The sequence below is a fragment of the Zonotrichia leucophrys genome, chromosome 26 (assembly GCF_028769735.1).
Source record: "Zonotrichia leucophrys gambelii isolate GWCS_2022_RI chromosome 26, RI_Zleu_2.0, whole genome shotgun sequence".
Classification (NCBI taxonomy): domain Eukaryota; kingdom Metazoa; phylum Chordata; class Aves; order Passeriformes; family Passerellidae; genus Zonotrichia; species Zonotrichia leucophrys.
In genome coordinates, this window is record NC_088195.1 from 391,348 (window position 1) to 415,584 (window position 24,237).

The window sequence follows — 24,237 nt, forward strand, 5'->3', positions numbered from 1 at the left end:
CCCTTGCTCACAGCGATGCACCGGGAGGCGCAGCTCCTGCCCCGACAATGCAACAACCGCTGCAGCCCCTGGACCCCTCCTTACACAGTCCCGGACCCCTCCTCACACACCCCTGCACACGCACGGCTCGGGGGCTCTGCGGGGGCTGCGGGGATGCTGCGGCCCCCGGCCACCCCCGCCGTGTGCTGCCCTCTGCCCGGGGTCCTGCACCGGCTCCCGGTGCCCGCTCCCTCGCTGTTCCCGGCTCCCGTTCCCTGCCGGTGCCCGGCTCCCGCTCGCCGCCGTCTCCCCGCTCGCTGCCGGTGCCGGTGCCGCTCGCTCCGGGTGACACCTGCCGGCGGCTGTGCGGGCGGGCGGCGGGCGGGGACGCGCCCGAGCTCGGGGAGCCCCCGCCGCCCCCCGCCCCGCGCCGCCGCCCCTCCGTGCGGGGCTGTGCCCGGCCCCGCCACCGCCGCTCTGTGACTGTCGCTGCCGTCTCTGCCATCTCTGCCAGCTCTGCCACCGCTCCCCATCGCTGCCCAGCTCTGCCATCGCTGCCCCCGCTCCCCGCCGCTCGCCGCCGCCGCCCCGCGCCCGCGCACTCCGCCAGCCCCGCGCTCCGCTCCCGGCAGCCGCATGGCCGCGGAGGCTCCGGGCGGGCGGCCGCGGCCGGGAGCGCCCTGCGGAGGTGAGGGGGTCCGCCGGGAGGGAGGGACGGGAGGGGAGCGGCCCCGGGTGCGGGGACACCGGCCGGGGGTGCGGGGACACCGGCCGGGGGTGCGGGGACACCGGCCGGGGGTGCGGGCACACCGACCCCCGGGTTCACCTGCGGGCGGGGCGGGGGCAGCGGGGCCAGAGGGTGCCCCCGGCCGCTCCCAGCCCGTGCCCCGCTGCCCTCCCGCCCCTCGGCGTTGCCGATGCCGGCCCGTGGCCGCACAGCCGGTGCCCAGCCCCGCACAGCCCCGCACGGCCCGTGCTGCCGCCGCCAAGCCCGTGCCATCCCCGCACAGCCCCGCACAGCCCGGCACAGCCCCGCACGGCCCGTGCTGCCGCCGCCAAGCCCGTGCCGAGCCGCCGGGGAGGCGATGGCGAGGCGGCCGAGCCCCGCTCGCTCCCGCACGGATCGCTGTGACTTTATGGAAGTCATCAAGTATCGCTGCGGCGCGTCCGTCACCGCCCGGAGCTGCCCGGCGCGGCAGGGCGAGGCTGGCTCGCTCCGATCCGGGCTTGTGGCTATTCACTTAATGGAGATGCGACAGCAGATGGATAAATGAGCGAGGCCGCCGGGTCTCGGAGCGTGCCGAGCCCAACTTCTGAGCGGGGATGGAAGGGATGCTGAGGCGGCGTGCAGACAGGACGGGGAAGGGCTGCCAAGGAGCAGGGCGAGCCAGAACGGCAGGACGAGGGGAAAAGAGAAAGGTGGTGGGAAGGAAGAAAGGAGAAGATAGGGAAAGATCGGTTTAAATCCCAGTGATTTCTTTTTGTTCCTGGATGTAGCCGCCCGCCCTGGCCGAGGTGCTGGGTGTGGGTTCGCGGTGCTGGAGGAACAGCTCGTGTTCCTGTCCAGAAGGGATCCCTCTGCCCTGTCCCGCCCGACGGGCAGCCAGCAGGGACACACACACAGGAGCTCCGCGATGGAGCCCTGAAGTTCATCCCCTGCCGTCCCCCCTGCATCTCCCCCTGGCACATTAGCATGCAGGGTAGGCTCTGCCGTGTATTTATTTAACGGCTCCGTTTGCTGTGCCAGCGCACAGCGCCCTTGGCTCGGCTCTGCCTCCCCAGCCCCGGGTCCGTGCCCGGCTGGGCTGGGCTGGGCAGCGAGGGCACAGCGAGCGCTGCCAGGGGAGGGGGCAGCGCCTGCCAGCTGGGGAGAGGCAGCGAGAGCCTCGGCAGCGATGAGGGAGAAGCTGTTTAGTCATCTCTCTATATATACTTTCACAATGATGAGCACATTTACTGATTGCTGCTGACTGCGTTCGGAGAGGGAGGGAGAGCAGGCGGCACCGCTCACCTTCCATCCCCAGGAGTGCCTGCTCCCCTTCTCCCGCTCCCCACACCCGGCCCCGCTCTGGGCGCCCAGTGTCCTTCCCTCCAGGTAAGGCAGCGCTGCAAGATGGGGCTCTCGGGGCGGGGGGGGGGAGAAGTTTGTGTGCATTTATCCTGAGCCTGTTGCTTTTGCTCCCGAATCTCCCCAGCAGACTGAGGGAGGGAGCGTTGTGCAGAAAGTTTTGTTTTCTGGTGCTGCTGCGAAGGGGAAGGAATGTGTGGCTGACAGAAGACGCCGAGGCTTTGGCTCACATATTTTGCTGTAAAGCAAAGGTCTCTTTGCTGCCTGAGCCTGACCCAACAAGGACAGGAGAGGGAAGAAGGAATGATCTCCAGGCTCCTCACTCCCATTAGCACTGTCTCATCAAGAAACTTGCAGTGTGCTTATCAGCCCAATTTCAGAGCAGCCCTGTCTGCTTCTAGAAAGGGAAACTCTGAGATTTTTGGTTTGTCTCTGCTCTCTTGAGATGATGAAGGGACATTGATCAGTGTGGAGCTACTGTGGTAAGAATCCATCCTTTATTTCTGGACCCTTTGGGTGAACAGCCATTTCTGTTCTCTGCCAGGTTTTCCTCCTGAGCTGTCCTGGACCAGCCTGGGTCGGGATTTGGCTGTCAGGGTTTTTGGGGTTTTTTGGGGTTTCTTTGGGGTTTTTTGGAGCGGCTACAGCGGAGCCAGCGCTGCTCGGGAGGGACCCAGCGCGGTCAGGAGTGCTGGCAGGGACAGGGGGCTCCTCTCAGCCTTTTCTCCCAGATTTCCTTGGCTGTTTCCTTGTCCCCACAGTTATCTGAAGAAAACAGATTCTTCTCTCTGCAGATACTTTTATAAACCAGGAGGCAAATGATTCTATTTTGTGTACCAGGTCTTCTAAATGTCATCAGCAGGGTGCCGGTCTGCTGTGAACCAGTTCCTTTTAAATTACATGCAGAAATTATGGTAATTAAAATTAGAAATATGGATATATCTAAATATATGCTTGTTAGAATTAGAGTGTGTCTGTTTTCTATGAGATCTCCAGACACTGTCAACAGTACATTAGATTTTGAGTCCAGCCAATTGCTTTCCAGCCTAAACAGACTGGTTGGCAGTTTCCAAAATCCAAGCAGGCAGAAAAGGGGGATTCTTTCTACATTCTGGAATTCTACATTCTAGAGGAACTGGTTGCTTCATCTTTTTTTGACTCAGTTTAGGTTGTGCAGGTCAGAATTATAAATCCAGTCCTCTCTCTCTCCCAATTTTCTTTCCCTTCCTTGAAGGACTGGTAGGGTTCCAAGGACTCGTGGACAAGAAAAAGCAAAACCTCTACAAAAGGGGATTTAATTTCTCACTCATGGTCCTCCAGATAAAGACTCCTCTTGTTCTCTTGTGTGTATTTTGAGGATCAGATGGGGCAGGTTCAGTAACTCTGAGAATGAAGCTGCGTGCGCTCCGTTGTTCTAACCAGCTTCATCTCTTGGACCCAGAGAAACAGGAACTGAACTTCCACAGAAGAATTCCCCTTTCTTTCTCTTTTGCTTTAATCTCCTGTCCCTTTCATCGCTGAGGTATTTATAGCTTCCCCACATATACTGCCAGCATGGAAGGACCCATTTTATCTTTCAAAAATTGATTTAAAAATGTGTAAGTCACTTATGAGTTACCAGTGCTTTATTGGAACAATTATATGTGAAGTATTTATAGAGCCTCAGCAGCTAATGTAGGTAACCTGGAATCCACAACCAAAGTTATGAAAGTACAGAAGAGATTTCTGATGTGGTTCCCCTGAGAAATCAGGGGACATGAGGATCCAGTGTGCTGAAAGTGGTCAGGTCACCAGTCAGTCCTGGAGAAGGACGCTGATGGTGGTGCTAAGTGAAATTAAAAAACAGAGAAGAGAGTTTGCCAGCAGGGAAAGCGGGAACAAGATGCCTTTTCTTGGTTTCTTGAGTATATATATGCATTTGTACATATTTGGTGATTAATGGATGACATAATTCCTATTTTGCTGCCTCCTGTTGTTAAGTGTTCCATGAAAGTGCCAAGACCCACACTGGTGGTAGAAGGAGCCCCTGGAGATGCCCTTTGAGCTGGCAGAGAAGGCTCCAGTGCTGAGCTCTGCCCTGCTCCCCAGGGCAGCCAGTGCTCACACAGTAAATTCCCTCTCTGGGGGGACAGAAAAGCGGTGGTGCTTTGTACCACTGAGCAGTTCCTGGGAGGGAAATCCTGGGAGATGTTTGCTCCAGTGCCGTGCAGATAAGCAAAGCCTCTCCTTGGGATGAGCAGTACTGTGGGTTATTACATGTTCTGTAATTACCAAAGCTCTTCAGCGGCGGCGAGATGCTCGCACGAGGGATCTCAATTGTCCTTTAGACAGTAAAATTGCATAGGAAGATGCTCCACATTAAGGTGATGAATGTTAATTTGCCCTGAAGAGGGAGAGCATTTCTGCGAGCACTTCAGGCATTTTCACCACAGACTCATTCCATCATTTTTTATTCAGTATTTTGATGGCCCATTGGAATCAATAATGCTGCAGCCATACTGGCTGGAATGGCAGCTTTCATGTAAGTTAAAAACTTTAGAGTAAAACTGCCTACAAATAGACAATTAGGCTTTGAGGGCCTGAGTCATTGGAATCAATGGAATTTCCATTGATAAATTGACTTTTGATAGGGCTCCTAATGCATTTTATATGATAATGGCACCTTTCTTCAGATAATTTCATGGCAGAATTAGAAAAGCACTAGGGAAGTGGAAGTAAAAGCAAGTTAAAACAAAAGTTAAAGACTGTAAGAACTCTGACCAAAGATCAAAAAGTTAAAACAAATTCATGGCTAGAAATGGAAATGCAGTTGAGCCCAGTCGTGGGCTCTCGTGGTGTGTGATTCCACTGCAGGCTGATTCCACTGGAGTTCCCAGCTCTTTCTTGACAGCTGTAGTTAAACTGATGAGCACAGGAGGCTTACACCTGGGGAATTATGGATTAGTCTTGTTTGTGAGGAAGCAAATATAAATTACTGTGTTTATGCTACTTTTAAAATGCTTTTAATGAGGAATCATTTGCTATTCAAACTTTCCATCTATAAGAATGCCATAGCCCCGCTGAGCTGATTATGGCATGCCTTGTTCAACATCGTCCTCCACAGTGGCTGGCGGCTCCGGTGTCCGTGCGGGTCCGGGGCTCTCCCACCCACCGGGGCAGGGCGTGACTGTGTGCTGTGTTCTCTTCTCCTCTGTGTTGCAGATGGAGCTGGTGTGACCCGCAGCAGCGCCCAGCAGCCTCCCCAGCCCCGCCTGCACTAACGCGCCCGGGCTCACCATGGCAGCAGGGGTGGCAGCCTGGCTGCCCTTCGCCAGGGCGGCCGCCATAGGATGGATGCCAGTGGCCAACTGCCCCATGCCGCTGGCGCCCACGGAGAAGAACAAGAGGCAGGATGAGCTCATCATCCTCAACGTGAGCGGCAGGCGCTTCCAGACCTGGAGGACTACACTGGAGAGGTACCCGGACACTCTCCTGGGCAGCACGGAGAAGGAGTTCTTCTTCAACGAAGACACCAAGGAGTACTTCTTTGACCGGGACCCCGAGGTCTTCAGGTGCATCCTCAATTTTTACAGAACTGGCAAGCTGCACTACCCCCGGTACGAGTGCATCTCTGCCTACGACGAAGAGCTGGCCTTCTACGGGATCCTGCCCGAGATCATCGGGGACTGCTGCTACGAAGAGTACAAGGACAGGAAGCGGGAGAACGCCGAGCGCCTGATGGACGACAACGACTCGGAGAACAACCAGGAGGGCTCCATGCCCTCGCTGAGCTTCCGGCAGACCATGTGGCGCGCCTTCGAGAACCCCCACACCAGCACCTTAGCCTTAGTCTTTTACTACGTCACCGGGTTCTTCATCGCCGTCTCGGTGATCACCAACGTGGTGGAGACCGTGCCCTGCGGCTCCGTGCCGGGGAGCAAGGAGCTGCCCTGCGGGGAGCGCTACGCCGTGGCCTTCTTCTGCCTGGACACGGCGTGCGTGATGATCTTCACCGTCGAGTACCTGCTGCGGCTGTTCGCGGCGCCCAGCCGCTACCGCTTCATCCGCAGCGTCATGAGCATCATCGACGTGGTGGCCATCATGCCCTACTACATCGGCCTGGTCATGACCAACAACGAGGACGTCAGCGGGGCCTTCGTCACGCTGAGGGTTTTCAGGGTTTTCAGGATTTTCAAGTTCTCCCGCCATTCCCAAGGCCTGAGAATCTTGGGCTACACTTTGAAGAGCTGTGCCTCCGAGCTTGGCTTTCTCCTCTTTTCCCTCACTATGGCAATCATCATCTTTGCAACTGTGATGTTTTATGCGGAGAAAGGGTCCTCGGCGAGCAAATTCACCAGTATTCCTGCTTCCTTTTGGTACACTATTGTAACCATGACAACGCTGGGGTGAGTATTACTTTTCCTTTTCCTGAGCAGCAGGCGAGCGTGTACGGGGAGCTTGACTTCAGCTCCTCCTCAGCGTTTTCCTGGGTGCATGTTCGAGAAGGGGCTGGAAGTGTTCAGGGCTTGATTATTCCTCGCCTTACAACTCCTGCGGTTTGCGTGCGGTTGTGTAAACCAGAAAAAGCTCTCACACCCACCTGACAAATGCTCGGCACCACGGCAAGCGGGTGCAGGAGGAGCAGAGTGCTGGAGTAGCAGGATCTGATTCATCCCTGCAGGAGGGAGAAGCTGCCCCGAGTGCAGGGGCTGGAGGGGAGCTCTGCTCGCTCTGACACGGGCTCCGGCCACGCGTCCCACACCAAGCTGCTGACGGGTCTCTCGTGTCTCAGTCCTTGTTTCTCCCCTTGGCCTGCCAGGAAGCACAGATTGGCTGAATCCGAGTGGGTGTTGTGGGTCACTGTGCTGGAATACTCAGTGATGGCCAGGATGTGATCTGGATTTTACTCATCTGAGCAGGAAAGGGGCTTCTTGTCTGTGCTTAGCTGTGAGTGAGAACCGAGCGTGCTGTGGCGGCTGCAGTGGAATTTCAAACATTCCCAGGGACAGGTACAAAGATAATGAAATCAAAGCAAGGGCAATGTAGCCTGGAGGGATCTTTTCCCCCTTGTATTTCATTTTTGTCTCACAGATGTTGTGACTGAGATTATAGATTTGCGCTTCTGCTGCTCTGAACCAAAACCCCTGGGAGCAGAATGGCCAAACCCTCACCCTGACAAGGCTGTGCAGAGGAAAGGGGGCATTGCAGGCTGCTCTTGGGGCACACACAGAACCAGGATCGAGGGCAATCTCTCCATCCCACACAGCAAAACAGTGCAGGAAATCTAGAGCTACTTTGCAAAGAGTTTTCCCACTGGAGAGTTCACACAGTTTAATACTCAGATGTAGACAATTCTCCTCCTTGTAATGCAGGGACCACTTTTTCTCTAAACTGCTTTTGATTTTAAACACTTCTCTGTGCCCTATTATACATGAACAGGCTCACAGTAGCACTTTTCAATTATTAAAATCATAATTCAGCTGTCAGAAAGGCGCCGAATCTGGGCATATGACAACTGAAAGTCTGAATTCCTTCATTAAGTGCAAGTGTAGAACCTGTTTGTCATAGTCACCTAAAGATCTCCTATTCTTCCTTTTTAATAACGAAGCAAAGTTTGCAGGTTTATGGCAGAAGCTATTCCTTCCCCTGGGGAAGGTAAAACCCAGAAATCAAAGCTGGGCTTTGCATCCCAGCCCTGCCCCAGCTCAGCTCTCCGTGCTCTGACTGGTCCATACTGGTCAGTGCCCCTCTCCTGTCCCCACCACAGGGTCTGAGCAGGGACACCTGCCTTGGGCGGCTCCTTCAGGGGTCCCTGCACAAGGGGAGAAAATCCAGCTTTGGAGATTCCATTATTGTATGGATATAATATTTCCAGATTCCCTTTAATAATGATCACACTGTCCTGGCACGGACACAGCCTGCACACCTATTGACACTCAGACACAGCCTGCACACCCGTTCACACTCACAGCCTGCACACCCATTCACGCTCAGACACAGCCTGCACACCCGTTCACACTCACAGCCTGCACACCCGTTCCCACTCACAGCCTGCACACCCATTGACACTCAGACACAGCCTGCACACCCGTTCACACTCACAGCCTGCACACCGGTTCCCACTCGTGCTGTTGCACCTTTGTGACTGGAGCTGGGGTCAGGGCTGGCCTGGGTGGGCTGGGAAGGGCCCCAGGACGTGCAGAACGTTCTGGAAAGCAGCTGGGGCTCTGCTCCCCCCGGGCTGGGCTGGGTTTGGGTCCCTTCCCTCCCTTTCTGAGCACAGGGACAAACCCAGCGCTCCCAGGGACCTCAGGGCGTTCTCAATTTGTTGTAATCACAGAGGAACAAGTGCTGGAAATGAGCTGACATGGATTTAAGAAATTAGACGTTTAAACGTGGCTTTGTAAGGGTTCACTGGGAAGGGACCTAGAAAATGCTGTAAAGCCTGAGAACTGAGGCTTTGGGTGTTACTGATTTGGGACTTTCAGGCTGTCTCCACCTTCCTGGCTCCCCCTGAGTGGGGTGGGGGCTCACCATCCAGGGCTAACCCTCCTGGCCCCCTTCATGTCCCCAAAAATCCTTCCAGCCCTGACACACTGGCACTTTCAGGCAATATTTCATACACATCTCTCCTCAGAAGCCTTTTCAGTCTGTTTGGAAGGATCTCGTTGCTAAATGAGAGTGCTGGCAATTCCTGCTGCACAGAATGCAGCCAAGGGCTCCAGCGTGCTCCCAGCCCATCAGCCCTGCCCTCCTCAGTGCTGGCCAGTGCTGCTGCTGGCTCTCAGCAGCACTCAGAGCTTTTACCCAGATCCTAAACATTCCCTGCCTTTTCCCTTAGTAATTCAGCCAGCATTTAGAACAAGAAATTATGAAGCATGACAGTTTTTAACTCAAAACTATATATATATAAGTAACTTGTTTTCACCAGCAATACATTTAAACCCAGATAAGTGCAGCTTTTCCTGAGGCTGGAAGCCCAGCACTGCTGTGACAGAGTGCCTTAGAGGAGTGATCTGCCAGGTGCAGGATAACTTTTTCCCTGTTATAGGATTAGCTCCATTTGTGTCAAACCAAGGTTTACTCACAACAAACAAACAAAGCCAACAGCAGGAGACCATTAACCCTCCACTGTCCTGTGCATCAGCTGCTCTCCCAGATTCCCAAGTATCTTTGGGATACAATCACATTTCCAGACTGACCCATAAATAAAATGCAATAAAAATGCATTTCTTCCTGAAGGTGAAGCCCAGCACAATAAATAAGCACAGGTTTTGGTGGGGTTACCATGAAATCAGTTTAGAGAAATTCAGGATGCCTTGCAGGCTCCTTAGGCAGCTAACAGCCCAGGGAGACAGGTGCAGCAGCTTTTCTGGAGCGGGAAACAAAGCAAAGGAATTAAATTATCCTGACCCTGCATCTCCCATCCCTCTGCTGTGCTCACCAGCCCTGCTTTAACAGAGGCTGTTTTTAATTCAACACAATTTAAATTTTGCTCAGGAGGCTTTATAATGAAAGCATTATTCTTGGGCGCATCTTAAATCAATCTGAATTACTGAAACAACTACTCAAAATTAATTCAAACGCAGCTCTCCAATTCATGCAGAAGCATTTTCCTCAGGAGGCCAGCAGCTCCCCATCTCCTCTCTGTGCCAGAGCCCTCCCGTGTCCCGCGGGAGGGTGGGACCCTGCCCCGGGACCCTGCCCCAGCTCAGCAGTGCAGGCACTGCCAGGAGAGCAGGGCCAGCCCAGCACCTTGTCCCTGCCCTGGCTTTTGGCTAACTCAGTGTGCAGCGGGTTCACACCTCTGCAGAAATGGGTGAATTACAGCGAATTTGGCTCCTTGGTGCATTGGTTTTCATCGAATCACAGAACGGCTGGGGTGGGAAGGGACATTAAACCCAGCTCATTCCATCCCCAGCCATGGGCAAGGGCACTTCCCACCAGCCCAGGCTGCTTCAGCCCCACACAATATTCACTTTTATTCACTTTTATTCACTTTTAGGGGAAGCCTCAGGTTCTGCTGCTTCCCCTCGTGTGCAGCACAAACACGAAACCTCCATCCCCCCACTAAACCCCACGTCAGTTTTGCCCAGAGAAAGTGTTTTTCCGGGCTTTTTACAGTTGTTTTCATTTAATCTGACAGCAGCAGTATGTTTCAGGCTCCTAGGCAGCGTCCGTGACCTGCAGCAGGGGCAGCAAATTGTAAACATAAAACTGTCCTGCATTTCAATTTCAGCTGGTTTCAAGGAGATCTCTTGGAGCTCCTGGAGGCACTGGAAGGTGCTGTAAGGAGGGAATACTCCTGGAGGAATTGTCACTGGGACCTTTGGGCCATTTCTGCCCAGAGAGCAGCAGTGCCCAGCGGGAGGAGCCGGGGCTGGGCTGGGGTTGGGGCTGGTTCTCCTGAGGGATGCTCTGAGCAGGTTCCCTTGCCCAGAAAAGCTGAGCTCCCAGCCCCAGGTGCTCTGGGAGCAGCTCCCTGGCTGCCTGTCACCCTCACCATTTGCACAACCATAATGGCCTGGAGAGCACTCTCTCCCTTTCAGGGCTGGCTGCTCTGCTCAGTGCTCTGACAGACACAGCTCAGTGCACTTGGACAACACAGGCCCGTCTGCAGAATTCATTTAAGGAACCAGGTTAACACGGCAAAGTCGATAAAACAGCCCTGCTGGCCTGCTTGTGTCAACAGCCTGATTGGAAGAGCTGCAATTTCTTACAGGGTTTATTAGCTGAGTGTGTGGGGAGCAGGGTTTGGGGGTAGGGTCTGGTTTGGGCTGTCTTGGCTCAGCTCTGCCTCTGCCAATGTGGATCAGAGGGAAACAAGAGAACAGGCACCTGAGCACCTGCCCTGAAAGGACATCAGTCTCTATTCTGCTATAAACACTTATTTCTGGGGTTTTCTCTCTTTATTGGTGTTCAGTGGTGGCCAGGAGGGGGGATGGAGGGTGAGCAGGGCTGTGGCACGTGGGGGCCGTGGTGCCAGAGCGGTGCCAGCCGGGCTGAGCCCTGAGCACACCAGAGCAATGCTGATCTTGCACAGCAAAGGGATCAGCCAATGCACTGGGGCTGATCTCTGCACAGCAAAGCACTGAGGGTGATCTCTGCACAGCCAGAGCACTGGGGCTGATCTTGCACAGCAAAGCACTGGGGCTGATCTCTGCACTGCCAGAGCAAAGCATTGGGGCTGATCTCTGCACAGCAAAGCACTGGGGCTGATCTCTGCACAGCAAAGCACTGGGGCTGATCTCTGCACTACCAGAGCACTGGGGCTGATCTTGCACAGCAAAGGGATCAGCCAATGCACTGGGGCTGATCTCTGCACTGCCAGAGCAAAGCACTGGGGCTGATCTTGCACAGCCAAACACTCGGGCTGATCTGTGCACAGCCAGAGCACTGGGGCTGATCTCTGCACAGCCAGAGCACTGGGGCTGATCTCTGCACAGCAAAGCATTCGGGCTGATCTCTGCACAGCAAAGGGATCAGCCAATGCACTGGGGCTGATCTCTGCACTGTCAGAGCACTGGGGCTGATCTCTGCACAGCAAAGCACTGGGGCTGATCTCTGCACAGCAAAGCACTGGGGCTGATCTCTGCACTGTCAGAGCACTGGGGCTGATCTCTGCACAGCCAAACACTCGGGCTGATCTGTGCACAGCCAAAGCACTGGGGCTGATCTCTGCACAGCCAAACACTCGGGCTGATCTGTGCACAGCCAGAATCTCTGCACAGCCAAGCACTGGGGCTGATGGTAACCTTCATTCACCCTCTCCTCACACACCAAGAGCAGTTTGCAAGGCAAGGAAAATAACAAATCATCTCTGGAGCGCTGCCATTGGCGGCTCCTCGGGGAAGATTGCTGCTTGGGCCAGGAGTCGCGCAGTGCGTGTCAGGGCTTTGGGAGCTGCCATTACACTGAGCCACGACAAACTTCTGACAGAAACACCACTTTGCATATTTACCATCACCAGTGGGAGGCTGGATGGGATGGGGGGAGTTTCCTTTGTGAAGGAAGGGCTGGAATTTCACCGCTCTCACCGTTTCCCACAATCAACAATTCCTCATGTCCACAGGCCAAAGAGCTGCTTGAATTTAATACACAGAAAGTCCAATCAAGCCATGAGCTGATGGAGCTACACAAAGAGACCATTTCCTTGAGCTTTCATTCTCTTCACTGCAGCTTCATCTCATACAAAACCTGGATCAGTTTTCTTCTCCTAATGGATTTACAGATATTGTGTGCAAAATGTCTTTGTATCAGAAACTACAGATGGAACCTTTTCCCTTCACTATCTTGATATAAATCTCAGGCAAGCATCTCATTTTTGAGCTATTTGTATTCACCAGAACCCCAGAAGTATTAAAATACCTTTATTCATTCTTAGGGCAAGTGGAATTCACTGGATTTTTTTTTTCCCATCTTAAAAAAATCATCCATCCTTACGCTTTTTGTGGCTTTGGATATTTGTAACAGTTGCACGTATGTGCAAACGCACCATTTTTAATGTGCAAGACAAAATAACTTGCCTTTAGGGTAACTCATTGTGTGAGAAGTGAATTATTTTGAATAAGGCTAAGAAATGGTGCTGACTAAAATTGTAACGTGACTGCTAAATTTACCAGTGGAAGCCTTGGCAGGGATGCATCTATAGCAACTGATTTACAGATTTTTTTTTCTGATCTCCTCTTTCTTTTTTTCCCCTCTTTTCTTTCTAACCTGCCTCCCAGTGAGTGCCTGAGAAATACAGATTAAAGATAACATTGCATTTTCATTGGAGATGAAGGGAAGTGATTGGCGTGCTGACTGGATCTGGGCTATTTTTAGTCTCATAAAACGATAATTTCATAACGGAGCTGACCCAGTAAAAGTAATCAGTTTACAGCCATCAGCTGGAAATGAGGGACAGAGTAGCCACTGCCAGTCAGAGCAGGAGAGGGGAAGAGAAGGAAAGGCCCTGAAACAAATTAGCCAAAACTAATTAGGGTCCTTAGCTGATTGCAGCCCGTGGGGAGTGCAGGGAGAGGAGCACAGGGAGCTGCTGAGTGCCTGAGCCTTGGCAGTGGCTCTGGCAGGAGCTTGGGGCTGCCAACACCATCCTCATCCTCACAGGGGCATCTGGGCGCCCATCCTCACCAGCCCTGATGCCCTGGCATGGGCCTGGCATGGGATTGACACGTGGTTTATCCCTGGCATGACTGGATCATGGGATCCCCCAGCCAGGGATAAACCCACACTTCGTTCTAATGCCAGGAAAATAGCAGGAGATATTTTTACTGCCATTTCTTAAGGGATCTGTACATCCAAGGATAGAGTGGCTGACAAGGGGGAATGGCTCCAAAATGCAAGAGAGCAGGTTTAGATTGGAACTGGGAATGGGCAGGCCCTGGCAGCTGTGGCTGCCCCTGGCAGTGCCCAAGGCCAGGCTGGATGGGGCTTGGAGCAGCCTGGACAGTGAAGGTATCCCTGCCATGGCAGAGATTAAATCAAGATGATCTCTAAAGTGTTTTCCACCCCAAAGCAATCTGTGCTTCTGGGTACAGGGATAGCTGTGACAAACCCAGCTGCTTCAGGCCGTGTCCCAGCACTGTGATGGAAGCACCTCCAGCCAAGCTCTGCCTTCTCCTGCACACACAGTGCCTGCAGAAACTGCTCGTGTCTATTTAACTATTTACCACTGCTCCATTAGAGCACACTCCAGGGCTGTAATTCACCTCCCAAAGTTACAGCTGAGTGTGGAAGAGTTATTTTAAAATCAATATCCAACAGAATGCCATTGTTCCAACATTTAAACCTGCTGGGAAATTACCATGAGGCATGTGGCAAGTCAAATCACTGCCTGCCAGAGGAGGAAACAATTCATTACTGCTGCTAAAGGGGCAAATTTGCACTGCCCTTGCACCAAAGGGGCAAGTTTGCACTGCCCTTCCGTCCTGCCTCAGGAATGACGCTGGGCAGGCTCCGAGCCCTTCCTGGGTGAGCTCAGGGCCGTTCCTAGGCAGGCTCAGGCTCAGATCTGTTCCTAGGCAGGCTCAGAGCCATGCCCAGCTCTCTCCCCGCTCCACTGCCCCGGGATCGGCTGCTTCCATCTCAGGCTGCCATCTGCAGCAGAATCCAAACACAGATCAGCTCTAGCTTTCTGCCCTCAGGACTCTCTGAAATTTGGCTGAAACGCCTGCTCAGAAAGCCCTTGAGAAGGGCTCCTGGAGCCCTGTGCAGTGAGGCCCTGAACGCTGAGCTGGAGCGGGGCTCTGAGCTCTCGGTGGGGCTGTGCTCTGCAGCCTCCTCACAAAAAGGTGAAATAATTCAAGTTATAAATGGTGAACACATCAGGGGAGGCAGCTGCTGCTGCTGCTGAATGTGCTCCATGTTGGGTTTGCTGAACATTCCCTGGCAGTGACACCCTGGCACCCCTGGCACCCCTGGCAGTGACAGTGACACCCTGGCACCCCTGGCAGTGCCCCCAGCCCCAGGACCTGCTGGGCACTCTGAGCAGCTCCTGGCAGCCCAATGCCCACCCCAGCCCTGGGCTCTGTGTTCAGTGGCTCCCTTTGCCACCCCACAGTCACAAACTGCTGCTGCTTCTCTCATCCTGCCTGTGGGTACAGGGATCCACATCAGATGGGAAAACAGCAGATGATAAAACCTTGAGTCATTTTCAGCCTTTAATATGCAAATGTGCAGCCTTGATAACGAGACTGCACCCCACCACCAGGCAGCCCTTTTCCCCCTTGCTTACACCAGGGAAAACATTTCTTACTATTCTTGAATATTGCCTGTTTTCTCATGTAGCTAGGATCATGGAGTCCAGAATGGTTTGGGTTGGAAAGATCTCATCAGCTCCCACCCCTGCCATGGGCAGGGACACCTTCCACTGTCCCAGGGCTCTCAGAGCCCTGGACACCTCCAGGAGTGGGGCCCCAATTCCATGTCTGCCTGCTCCACGTCCACTGTTGGGGTGTGATTTGCACACAACATGTGCACATCTCCCTCTGTATTTGTGTGATCTGGAGCACAAGGGAGCCATCCTCCTCAAATATTAATTACAGCCACTGTGCTGAGAACAAAAATAGCACTTTATTTTTCAATGGGAAAGGATTGAGCAAGCCAGCTCTTCTCACAACCTGGGCAGCAATAAGCTGCCTTCAAAGGGAAAGCTGAAGCGAGGGAAAGCTGCTCTGAGCTGCTTTCTCCTGAGTCCTGAGAGTCTGGGGCCTGAGCTGGGATCAGGAATGCTCTGTGCAAGCAAAGCCAGCCCTGTGTCCCTGCTGCAGTTTGATTCTCAGTGCAGAGCTCCAGGACTGAGCCCTGTGGGTGAAATGCCCTGGCAGGGCACTGCAGGGCACCCAGAGTGCTCCCAGTGTGCTCCCAGTGCCGCTGGGCACTCGGGCACTGGGGAAACTGGTTCCAGTGGGTGCTGCCAGGGTGGGCAGGGGGTGCCTGCCCCTCTGCCCCTCTGCCCCAGCCCCTGCTGGCCTGGCAGCGCAGGGAGAAACTGATCCTTCCCTGCCATTGAGCTCACAACTCATTCTCAATCACAGTCCTGCTTCAGTGGGGCTTTTCTGATGTTTACATCGTTACTTGGGCTTTGTCATCAATATTAATGTGAGAAAAGCTCTGCTGGCTTCTCTGTGCCTCTGTGAGGGGAGATGGAACAGGCTCTGACAGCTCCCTTACTCCACTGCAGCAGAGCCTTTTTCTAGTAATCAGTGTCGGCAATGAGTAGAAACAGCTCCTAAATTTACCACGTTGAGCACGAATCAATGGAGCATTATTGCCAGCACACATTCCTCACTGTCACACATCTCACTCGTGCTGCTGCTTTGGGAAGATTTAAAACCCTGTCTCCCACCCAGCTTTGCACCTGAGGTACCCCTCCTGCCAACCCCACTCTCTTATCCCTGCATAATTAACCAAAATATGAAATCCCATCTCCTGCCGTGCCTGGGTGTGCTCAGACCTTCCCCCAGAGCTCAGGATTGTGTGCAGATGGGCAATCACGGGCAGGAGGCAATCACAACTTCTCCTTGGTGCCTCTTTGGTTCTCCTGCCCACCTGCATCTGCCCGACCGTCTGTTCCTCAATCCTGGAGCAGCCAGGATGAGTCCCACTGAGTCAGACGCTGCTTCGGTTCATGAAATGAGCTGGCAAGACACCCCAGCCTTGGCACACTCCAGACAGAAGATTTCAGCCCTCTTAGATGTTTTTCTGCTGGGGAGGAATAGCAGGACAGATTAAATAATAGCAACAGCCATTCAGCAAGGCAGCTGTTGAATGAAAACATGGGAATGCATGAAATGAGGTAAAAGTCTCCTCCAGCCAAGGGTCAGCACGAGCAGTAAGCTGGGCTGAAGGGATACAAGATTTTGGGCTGCAGAGGGCTGAGCAGGATGAATTCCACCACTAATGAGCTTAGTGAATAAGCTCATTACCTAATGAGCTCTATTGAACAAGCTTGAATTCCTGCCTGGGGAAAGCCCTGCCGTGGCTCCAGCATAGGTAAACAGCTCCATCAGTTTGCACACACGGCCTGCTGAGGCCCAGGGGCACAGCAGAGCCTTTCCCCGAGCTCTGGGTGTCAGGAAGGATCAGCAGAGAGCACAGGCTCGTTTCCAGTTCTGTCCTCTCTGCACAGTTTGGGATCTGGACGAGGATGCGCCGACACGACTCAGTACCTCTCACACGTCCTGGTAACCTTCCTTCAGCATTTACATCAGAGCCTTCCTCCTAAGGCTCTGCAGAGCTGGGCTGGGAAACCTCCTGAGAACCAAAACTCTATCAAAAACACTCCTGAAATGGTTCCAATGGCTCATCTCTGTGAGTCTGCATCTAAAACCCAGCCCTGCCTTGGTGCCTGGGGAGATCTGTCAGAGCAGATGACAGTTCCGAGGGTTTGGAAAAGACCCAGAGGAAATCTCACCTCCCCACTGCCTCACAGTTTGTTACCCAGAAAGGCAGCAGTGCCTGCAAGGAATGGCCCCTCATCCCCTCGTCCCCACCTCTGCTTGGTGCAGCTTTCACTTCTCCTGACTTGGAAGTGAAAAGGAAAAATGAGATTTCAGAAAAGGAGGAGAGATCTACAGATGAAATCTTCATTTGATTTGACACAGCAACATTTACATTTATTTTTTACCATTTCTTCTTAGATTTTCAGTGCACACTGAAATACTGTCTAAAGCACTCATTTCCCATAGCTGTGCCACTCCAAAACCCTGGCACTGCCCATCATTTGTCTGCTTCCATCTGAGCAGGGCTAAAAACGTTGGGGGAAGTAAAGGGAAGGGAAATAAGTGACCTTTCCAGTAACACTGAATGGCTAGTTTGGTGGGAGAGAGAGATTTTGAGTAGAAAATCGGTGTTCAGGCTTTAAGAATATAAATCTTCAAGCTCTGCACGCATGCCCTGAAGTGCAGCCCAGGGTAAACAGACCCAGGCAGGACGTGTCAGGATAGATTCTCATGAGTGCAGCAGGAAAGTCTGGCAGCACATGGACTGTGAACTGGAAATGAATTTCAGCAGCTTTTGTGATTCCTTTTCTGTGAGAAACAAAGGCTGTGCCTGGAGCACAATCCCTGCACTCGGGACAGGCTGGGGCTGTGTGTCCTTCCAGGGGCTGTGTGTCCTTCCAGGGGCTGCGGCTGTGTGTCCAGGCTGTGGCTGCGTGTCCTTCCAGGGGTTCTGGGAACTTTACAACCAAATCATCACCAGTGCTTAGGACACAGACAAAAAGTTGCTCCTGAAGTGCTGGCACCCTCCAAGTCTGACGTGAGAGGGTCAGGAAGCCCTCAAGGGGAATTGAGCCCCTCTTGGAGGCGCCTGTGCCTGGCTGGGCTGTGTGAATGGACAGGTGTGGATCCTGCCTGGGCAGGCACTGGGAACCATCAAACCCCACAAGGAGCAGCAGGGAATGAAGCCTGGTTTAATGAAGCCTGGTTTGCAGAGCTTTGCTGATGAAGAGATTGCACTCGGCTGTCAGTGAGAGGCCTTTTCCTGCTCCTGCCCACGTGCCCCCCGTGCTCACAGCTCGCTCAGCAGTGTGCCAGGAGGGCTCTGAACCACGGGGAAGTTGGCTTTCTGCCCACTGTGAGTGATAGGCTTTGTCAGGAATGATCTATCTGAAAACTGAGCCCTGCCCAGGGGTGCCTTTCAGACAGACGCAGCCATTCTTGAGGCATCACTGTGGGGCTGGAGCTCCCAGGCAGGCCCTGGTCCCACTCAGAGTGGCTGGGGCTGCCCTGGGCTCGTGGCCATGGACTGAGGTGGCTCCTGCACATTGCCAGCTGCCATCAGCACTGCAGGGACACAGGACACAGGCAGAGCACGGAGCTGAAGGACAAATTGCTGCTTTCCTTCCCCAGGTCCTGTCAGTACATGGGGAGATCTCTCTGCTCACTGCTCACCCATCCTGCGCTCAGCCCAGGAGCAGGAGGGGCAGGGCAGGGTTAATTCCTAAGGAGTTAAATCCTAACAGACTCATTTTTAGGGAGTCAGGGAAGGAAAGAGCTGCTACAGACAGGAAGAGCTTCCAAGGGCTGGTCATTGCTGCTGCCTCTCTTCATGCTAAGATCCTCCCAAGATGGCATTTTGTTCCTCCAGACCCCACAGGGGTTTGTGGTGCTGTTTGGGGCTGTTTGGAGGGAAGTGACCCCAGCAGGGCCCCAGCAGCTGCCAAGGCTGCCCTGGGACAGCTCCAGCTGCCAGAGGTGACCACAGGGATTGATGTTCTCCAGCTCACTATTGACACGTGGGCTGGGTAAATGAGATTGGCTCTGGCATCTCATTCCCTCTCAATCCATCTTCTGCAGTGCTTTTCTCCCCTCCAGCCTGCACATGAACAGGTCAATCAGTTCAATTACAGATGTGGGACACATCAGCACCACTTGCAGCCCAAGGTGAGCTCATGCAGCCAGAGCTTCCACTCACTTTTGCACCAGACAAAAGAGCAACAGGTTCCTTTGCAGTCAAGGAACCTCTCCACGTATCACTGGACTGATAACAAAAGGAACAAATAACTGCAGAGAAGTGAATTTTAATGACATTTCTGTACCGAGTCTGTCAGAGCACGCTACAATCACTTATTCAAGTTCACTGCCTCCCTAGATAAACACTGACATCTCCATTCTGCAGGTGCAAAATCCCAGTCAGAGAAAGGCTGAACTTCTCCTGCACAGCCCACACAATAAAGAGTTCCCTGCACATGCCAGTGGAGCAGGGAGCTGTGCACTCCTCAGAGCCTGAGGCAGCTCTGATCGAAGCATCCCTGCTTCCAGAAACACCTTGATGTCCCCAGAGGGTGGCCAGAGCAGGTCACCTCCTGCAGCCAGGCCAGGGTGGCACTGAGATCCTCTGATGTGTGTTCAGAGGCTCAGCCTGGCACCTCTCCAGCTGTAATTCCCTTGCCCATCTCTGGAACATCTGTAGGTTCTGCTGCCCAGGTGGGGCACTCAGTTCTGTTCTCCCAGCTCAGAACCCTTTGAAGAGCAGAGGCACAAACCCATTCAGGAGCTCTTTACTGAGGTCAGCACAGACTGGTGTGCTGTTTCTGTCCCTTTAGAGAAGCCCACAAAATTCTACAGGGGCCAAAACAAACAGGAATGCACAAGCAGCAGCTGCCTCAGCCTTCCAGAAGGGCTCTGTGGCATTCCAGGAACTCGCAGTGCACTCTAAAGTTCACTTTGGAATAAAGGACACTGGGATTTTTAATTGCCTCCTAACCTTTCATTAATTGGGCTTTCTGCAGTGAGCAGCACCACAATAGCAGGTCTGCAGCCTCATGCAGAATGCAAATGGGCCACAATGAGGGAGGCACCTGAGGCAGGCCCAGCCCCAGCGGGAGCTGCTGCTCTCACCCACCCCAGCAGAGACTTCCTAATGATCCCCTGGCCTTTGTTTCACTGGAACTGCATTCAGAACAAGCAGCGTCTGAGAAGCATTCCCCACACAGCACAAATGGTGGCATTTGCTCTTTGGAGAGGCACAGAACAGCTCCACAGAGTGATGGCTCTCAGCAGCTCTGAAAAGTCACATTTGAAATTTATTTCCATCATAACGCGTCTAGTGAACAATTTTGTCAGAAAGACTCATTTGCATCCCTCCCATTTATGTTTCCACGTAGTTTCTGAACTTGTCATAAACAACAGCTCTGTGGTGATAAAGGCAACCGTCCCAAGGGCAGGGATTTGTGGATGGCCTCAGCTCCGTGCTGCAGCTCAGGAGGTTGGGACAGCACTCCCAGGGATGCAGTGGGGCTGTGGGGGGGTCTGTGCAGGGACAGGGGGGACCTGGATGGTCCCTGAGGGTCCCTTCAGCTCAGGGCAGTCTGTGACTCTGGCTCCATGAACCCCAGCTATGGGAACACAATTCCCCTTCCCCGTGGCCATCTCATCCTGCCCTTCCTGTGCCTCCCTGGAGCAGCTGCTGGAGCCCCCTGCGACTGGGATCCCTTGGGACTGGGATCCCTTGGGACTGGGATCCCCTCAGGATTGGGATCCCCCTGGGACTGGGATCCCTTGGGACTGGGATATCCTTGGGATTGAGATGCCCTTGGGACCAGGACCCCCAGCCCAGCCAGGGTCTGGGGGCAGCCAGCCCCTCAGCCCCCCAAGCCCTGCCCTGCAGAGGGGCCATAGCCCCCCAAGCCCTGCAGGGGCACACAGCCCCTGTGCCCAGCAGCAGGCTCAGGAGGCCTCAGCAGGGCTGGGGGTCCCAGAGCCCCCAGGTGAATCTCCCCACCCCGAGGGGCTCCAGGAGCAGCAGCAGCACCTGAGCCCTCTCCCTGCTGTCCCTGCAGGGCCTGGCTGGAAACATCTCCCAGCAGAAGCCTGGTGGTGTCTCTGGGGGCTCCCACTGCCATTTGCTCTAATTCTTGTTGACATTTCATTTCACACGTTGTTAAATGACCCCCATCAGAAGGATGGAGCAGAAATTTGCTTCAGAAGAGAGAGCTTTAGCTCTGGGGTCCCTCCCAGCCCATTCTCTGAGCTGTGGCACAGAGGGCAGGGCTGGCACAGAGGGCAGGATGGCACTGGGGGGCTCTGGGCTCCCTCCCAGCCCATTCCCTGACCCGAGGCTGTGTCTGGCTGTGCCAGGCAGGGGCACAGAGGGCAGGAAGGTGCCACAATCCCACCCTGGCCAGAGGACAGAGCCATTCCCAGATCAGAGTCACTCTACAAAACCCAGCCAAGCTCAGGGATGACCTCCAGACAAATGAAGCTGTCAGGACTAATTAAAATGCTCTTTTTCTTCCTCTTCTGTCTGCTGGTCAATAAGATAAACACAGGGCAGAGGAGCACAAAGAGCAGGCTCTGTGCACTCTGCTCTCCCAAAGATGCTTCACAGCCTCAGACAGCAAGCACAAAAGCTGAGCTGATGGGTTTCATTCCTGGGTGAGTGTGTGTGTCCTTCTGCTGTCACTGCTGGCAGGGAAAAATAGAAATGTGCTTCTGCCTACACATTCCAGAGTGGCCACAGGACTCAGGGCAGGTCCTCATGAGAGGATTTGTAACCCTGACAGGAGGAGATGCCCTAAAACCCCTCTGGGGAGCTGGGAGAGCTCCTCTGGGGGGAAACCTGGGCTGCTGGAAGCTGTGCTTGCTCTGCCATGGGAACAGGTGCCAGCTCTGCCAATAGAACAGGGTGCCAGCTCTGCCAATAGAACAGGGTGCCAGCTCTCTCCCTGCTGGGTGGGTTTGACCCTGCTGCCCGTCCCCAGCCCTGGCACAGCCCTGGCACAGCCCTGGCACAGCCCTGCTCAGCTCTGCCCTGGGCCAGGCAGGGGAGGCTGCTCAGAGCAATAGCCTGTCCTCCCCCAGGAAATCCTGTCAGAGGGTGGGAGATGCTGCATTAGCAGTGCAGTGTGAGGGACTGGCAAACGTGGCTCTGCTTTTGCAGCTCCTGCCCTGCTGAAGCTCCCTCTCAGCTCAGGGTAACCTCCCAGTCTGCTCCTACGTTTGCTTTGCAAAGAAAGGGAGAACATTAAAAAAATAATGGAAAAGGCCCTTTTCCCCCTTTACTTAAGTATCACCTGAAGGTTTAAATGTAGTAATTAAAAGTCCCTCTATGCTGCTGCATGAATTTTTAAATATAGTCATTAAAAATAAAATAAACCCTTAGCATGATCCGCCTTACATAACTTCCTCCACAATTTAAAAATAACTTGTACAACTTTCTAGTACTCAGTGTGCATCACAGCAATTAGAGAGGCAGGTAAGAGCCAGCTCCAGCCCCCACCAGGAGGGCAGGATCCCACATGGGGGAGGATTTGGGATCACATTTTGGCACCTCACTGATGCTCTGGGCACAGACCCCAGCCCCAGGGGCGCACGGAGCTGGGGGCTCCTGGTTCCACGCTGCTCCAGGGCTGGGGAGGAGCAGGGCCGGGCTGCTCTGAACCAGGCCAGCACACTCTGAAGGCTCTCCTGGTCCACACAAAGTTCCTGAGAAACCTCAGGAGCAGCCGAGAGCTGGGAGCCACTCAGAACTGCAGAGGGGAAAGGAGTGACCGTGTGAGAATGATAAATGTGCTGGAAAATAAGGAGAGCAAGGATATAGATCAACACAGGTCCATAAATCATGGCTCACATGATGAATTTGTTATGCCAGCTCTGCCTGTTGAGCTGTTAAAGCAATGCTAAAATATGATTGAGGCACATGTGAGAAACTCTGGGCAAGTCTGCCAGGCCTTCAGCCCTGTAAGTTATTACAGCTGTACTCACCTAAGTTTACATTAAATTAGGGTCCAGCCAGTTTTAGCTACAGAGAGAATTATTACGGAGCATCCATCAGGCACAGCATCATCAGGGACTGGGCACGCAGTTACTCTGCATTTCCCAGCTGCATTCCATCCCTAATTTATCCACTGCCACAAGCTTTTCCTTATCCACTACCATCAAGCTTTCTTCCCCAAACACACCCACCCTGCCTCGGGCTGCAGGAGGAGCCCAGGAGGATTCCTGGGGTGCTGGATGGGACCAGCAGGGAGCAGGGAGCAGCCCCAGAGGGCACAGCAGGGCAGGCTGGGACCGTGGGAGCCCCAGGGCTGGCACAGCCTCCCTGGGCAGCCCCAGCCCCGTGCCCCAGAGGGGACCCAGGGATGCTCGGGGTGCTCCCCCAGCCCCGTCCCCCCCAGAAAGGGACCCAGGGGTGCTCTGAGGGCTCTGCCTGGGGCTCCCCCAGCCCCGGCTGTCCCCAGGCCAGTTTGCTGTGTCACTGCAGGGCTATTTATAGTATTTATAGAGCCAGGCCTATCCAGGGAGCTGGGGATGTTGACTAGTATTCAGCATGAATAAAACATGGATATTTTCCTGGCTGCAGGAGCTAAGAGCTGCTTTGGATTTAATGTTTCACTCTGTGATCAGACTCAGCTGCTGAGGCAGCCCCTGGTGCTCCAGACACAAAGTGGGATTTGAGACTTGGACGGAGAGGAATCCTCACAGGAAACAAACACATTTGTCAGGCAGCGTCAGGCCTGGCAGACACTGCATTGGTGTAGATTAAATCAGAGATCAGGGAGCGATTCCTGGCTGGGAGGGTGGGCAGCCCTGGACCCTGCCCAAGGCCAGGCTGGACACTGAGGAGCGCCTGGGACAGTGAAGGCGTCCCTGCCATGGGATGGATGGGATGAGCTTTAGGGTGCCACCGGCCCCAAACCAGCCTGGGAGTCTCTGGAGTTAAGGGCATTTCAGCAATAATCCTTCAAGAGCAGCTCCATGGCAGGCAGGGAGAGCAGGCAGGAGTTCAGCAGCCTGGGCACTGCATCTCTGTGCTGATCAGCACAAACAGGAATCCTGTTTCAGGAACCCTGAGCAGCACAAACAGGAATCCTGCCACCTGCAAGGCTCCACCTGACCCAGCCCCTCTCCCCCATTACAAATGAATGCCAAATTTTGAGCTGTGAGGTGGCAGAGGGAAGGTCAGGCTGGTGGCTCTGCTCCTCCATCCTGCTCTGAAGTAGGTCAGGTAATGTAGGACTTGGCATCGCTCTCAGAGCAATCAGAACTGGAATTAAATTTAGATTTCAATAATGAAGGTGCTGGAAAAGGTCAAAACTCCAGGCCTGTTTCTGTGGCCCCCCTCCCTCGTGCAGGAGCCCCCTGTGCCCTGGAGACCCCTCTGAGGAGCAGGAGCACACAGATAGTGCCAGCTCACCCAGGGGAGTTTTAACTTGTGCAGTGTTTGTGTCAGCTCCCCTGGACAGATCGTCCCGTGCTTATGTA

General features: G+C 54.0%; 1 protein-coding gene across 3 annotated transcripts in view; it reads left to right on the plus strand.

The window, feature by feature from the left end:
- The first annotated feature begins 425 nt into the window (after window positions 1–425).
- KCND3 (potassium voltage-gated channel subfamily D member 3) overlaps window positions 426–24,237 on the plus strand; it is an 88,448-nt gene continuing 64,636 nt past the window's right edge. For 2 of the 3 annotated variants that reach the window (XM_064733192.1, XM_064733194.1), the window contains exons 1-2: window positions 426–667; window positions 5,249–6,432. In XM_064733192.1, coding sequence (XP_064589262.1) covers window positions 5,324–6,432 — 1,109 coding nt within the window. In that variant the 5' untranslated portion in view covers window positions 426–667; window positions 5,249–5,323. Of the gene's footprint in view, window positions 668–1,778; window positions 2,075–5,248; window positions 6,433–24,237 lie in introns of those variants that run through there. The other variant, XM_064733193.1, reaches the window with a different exon arrangement.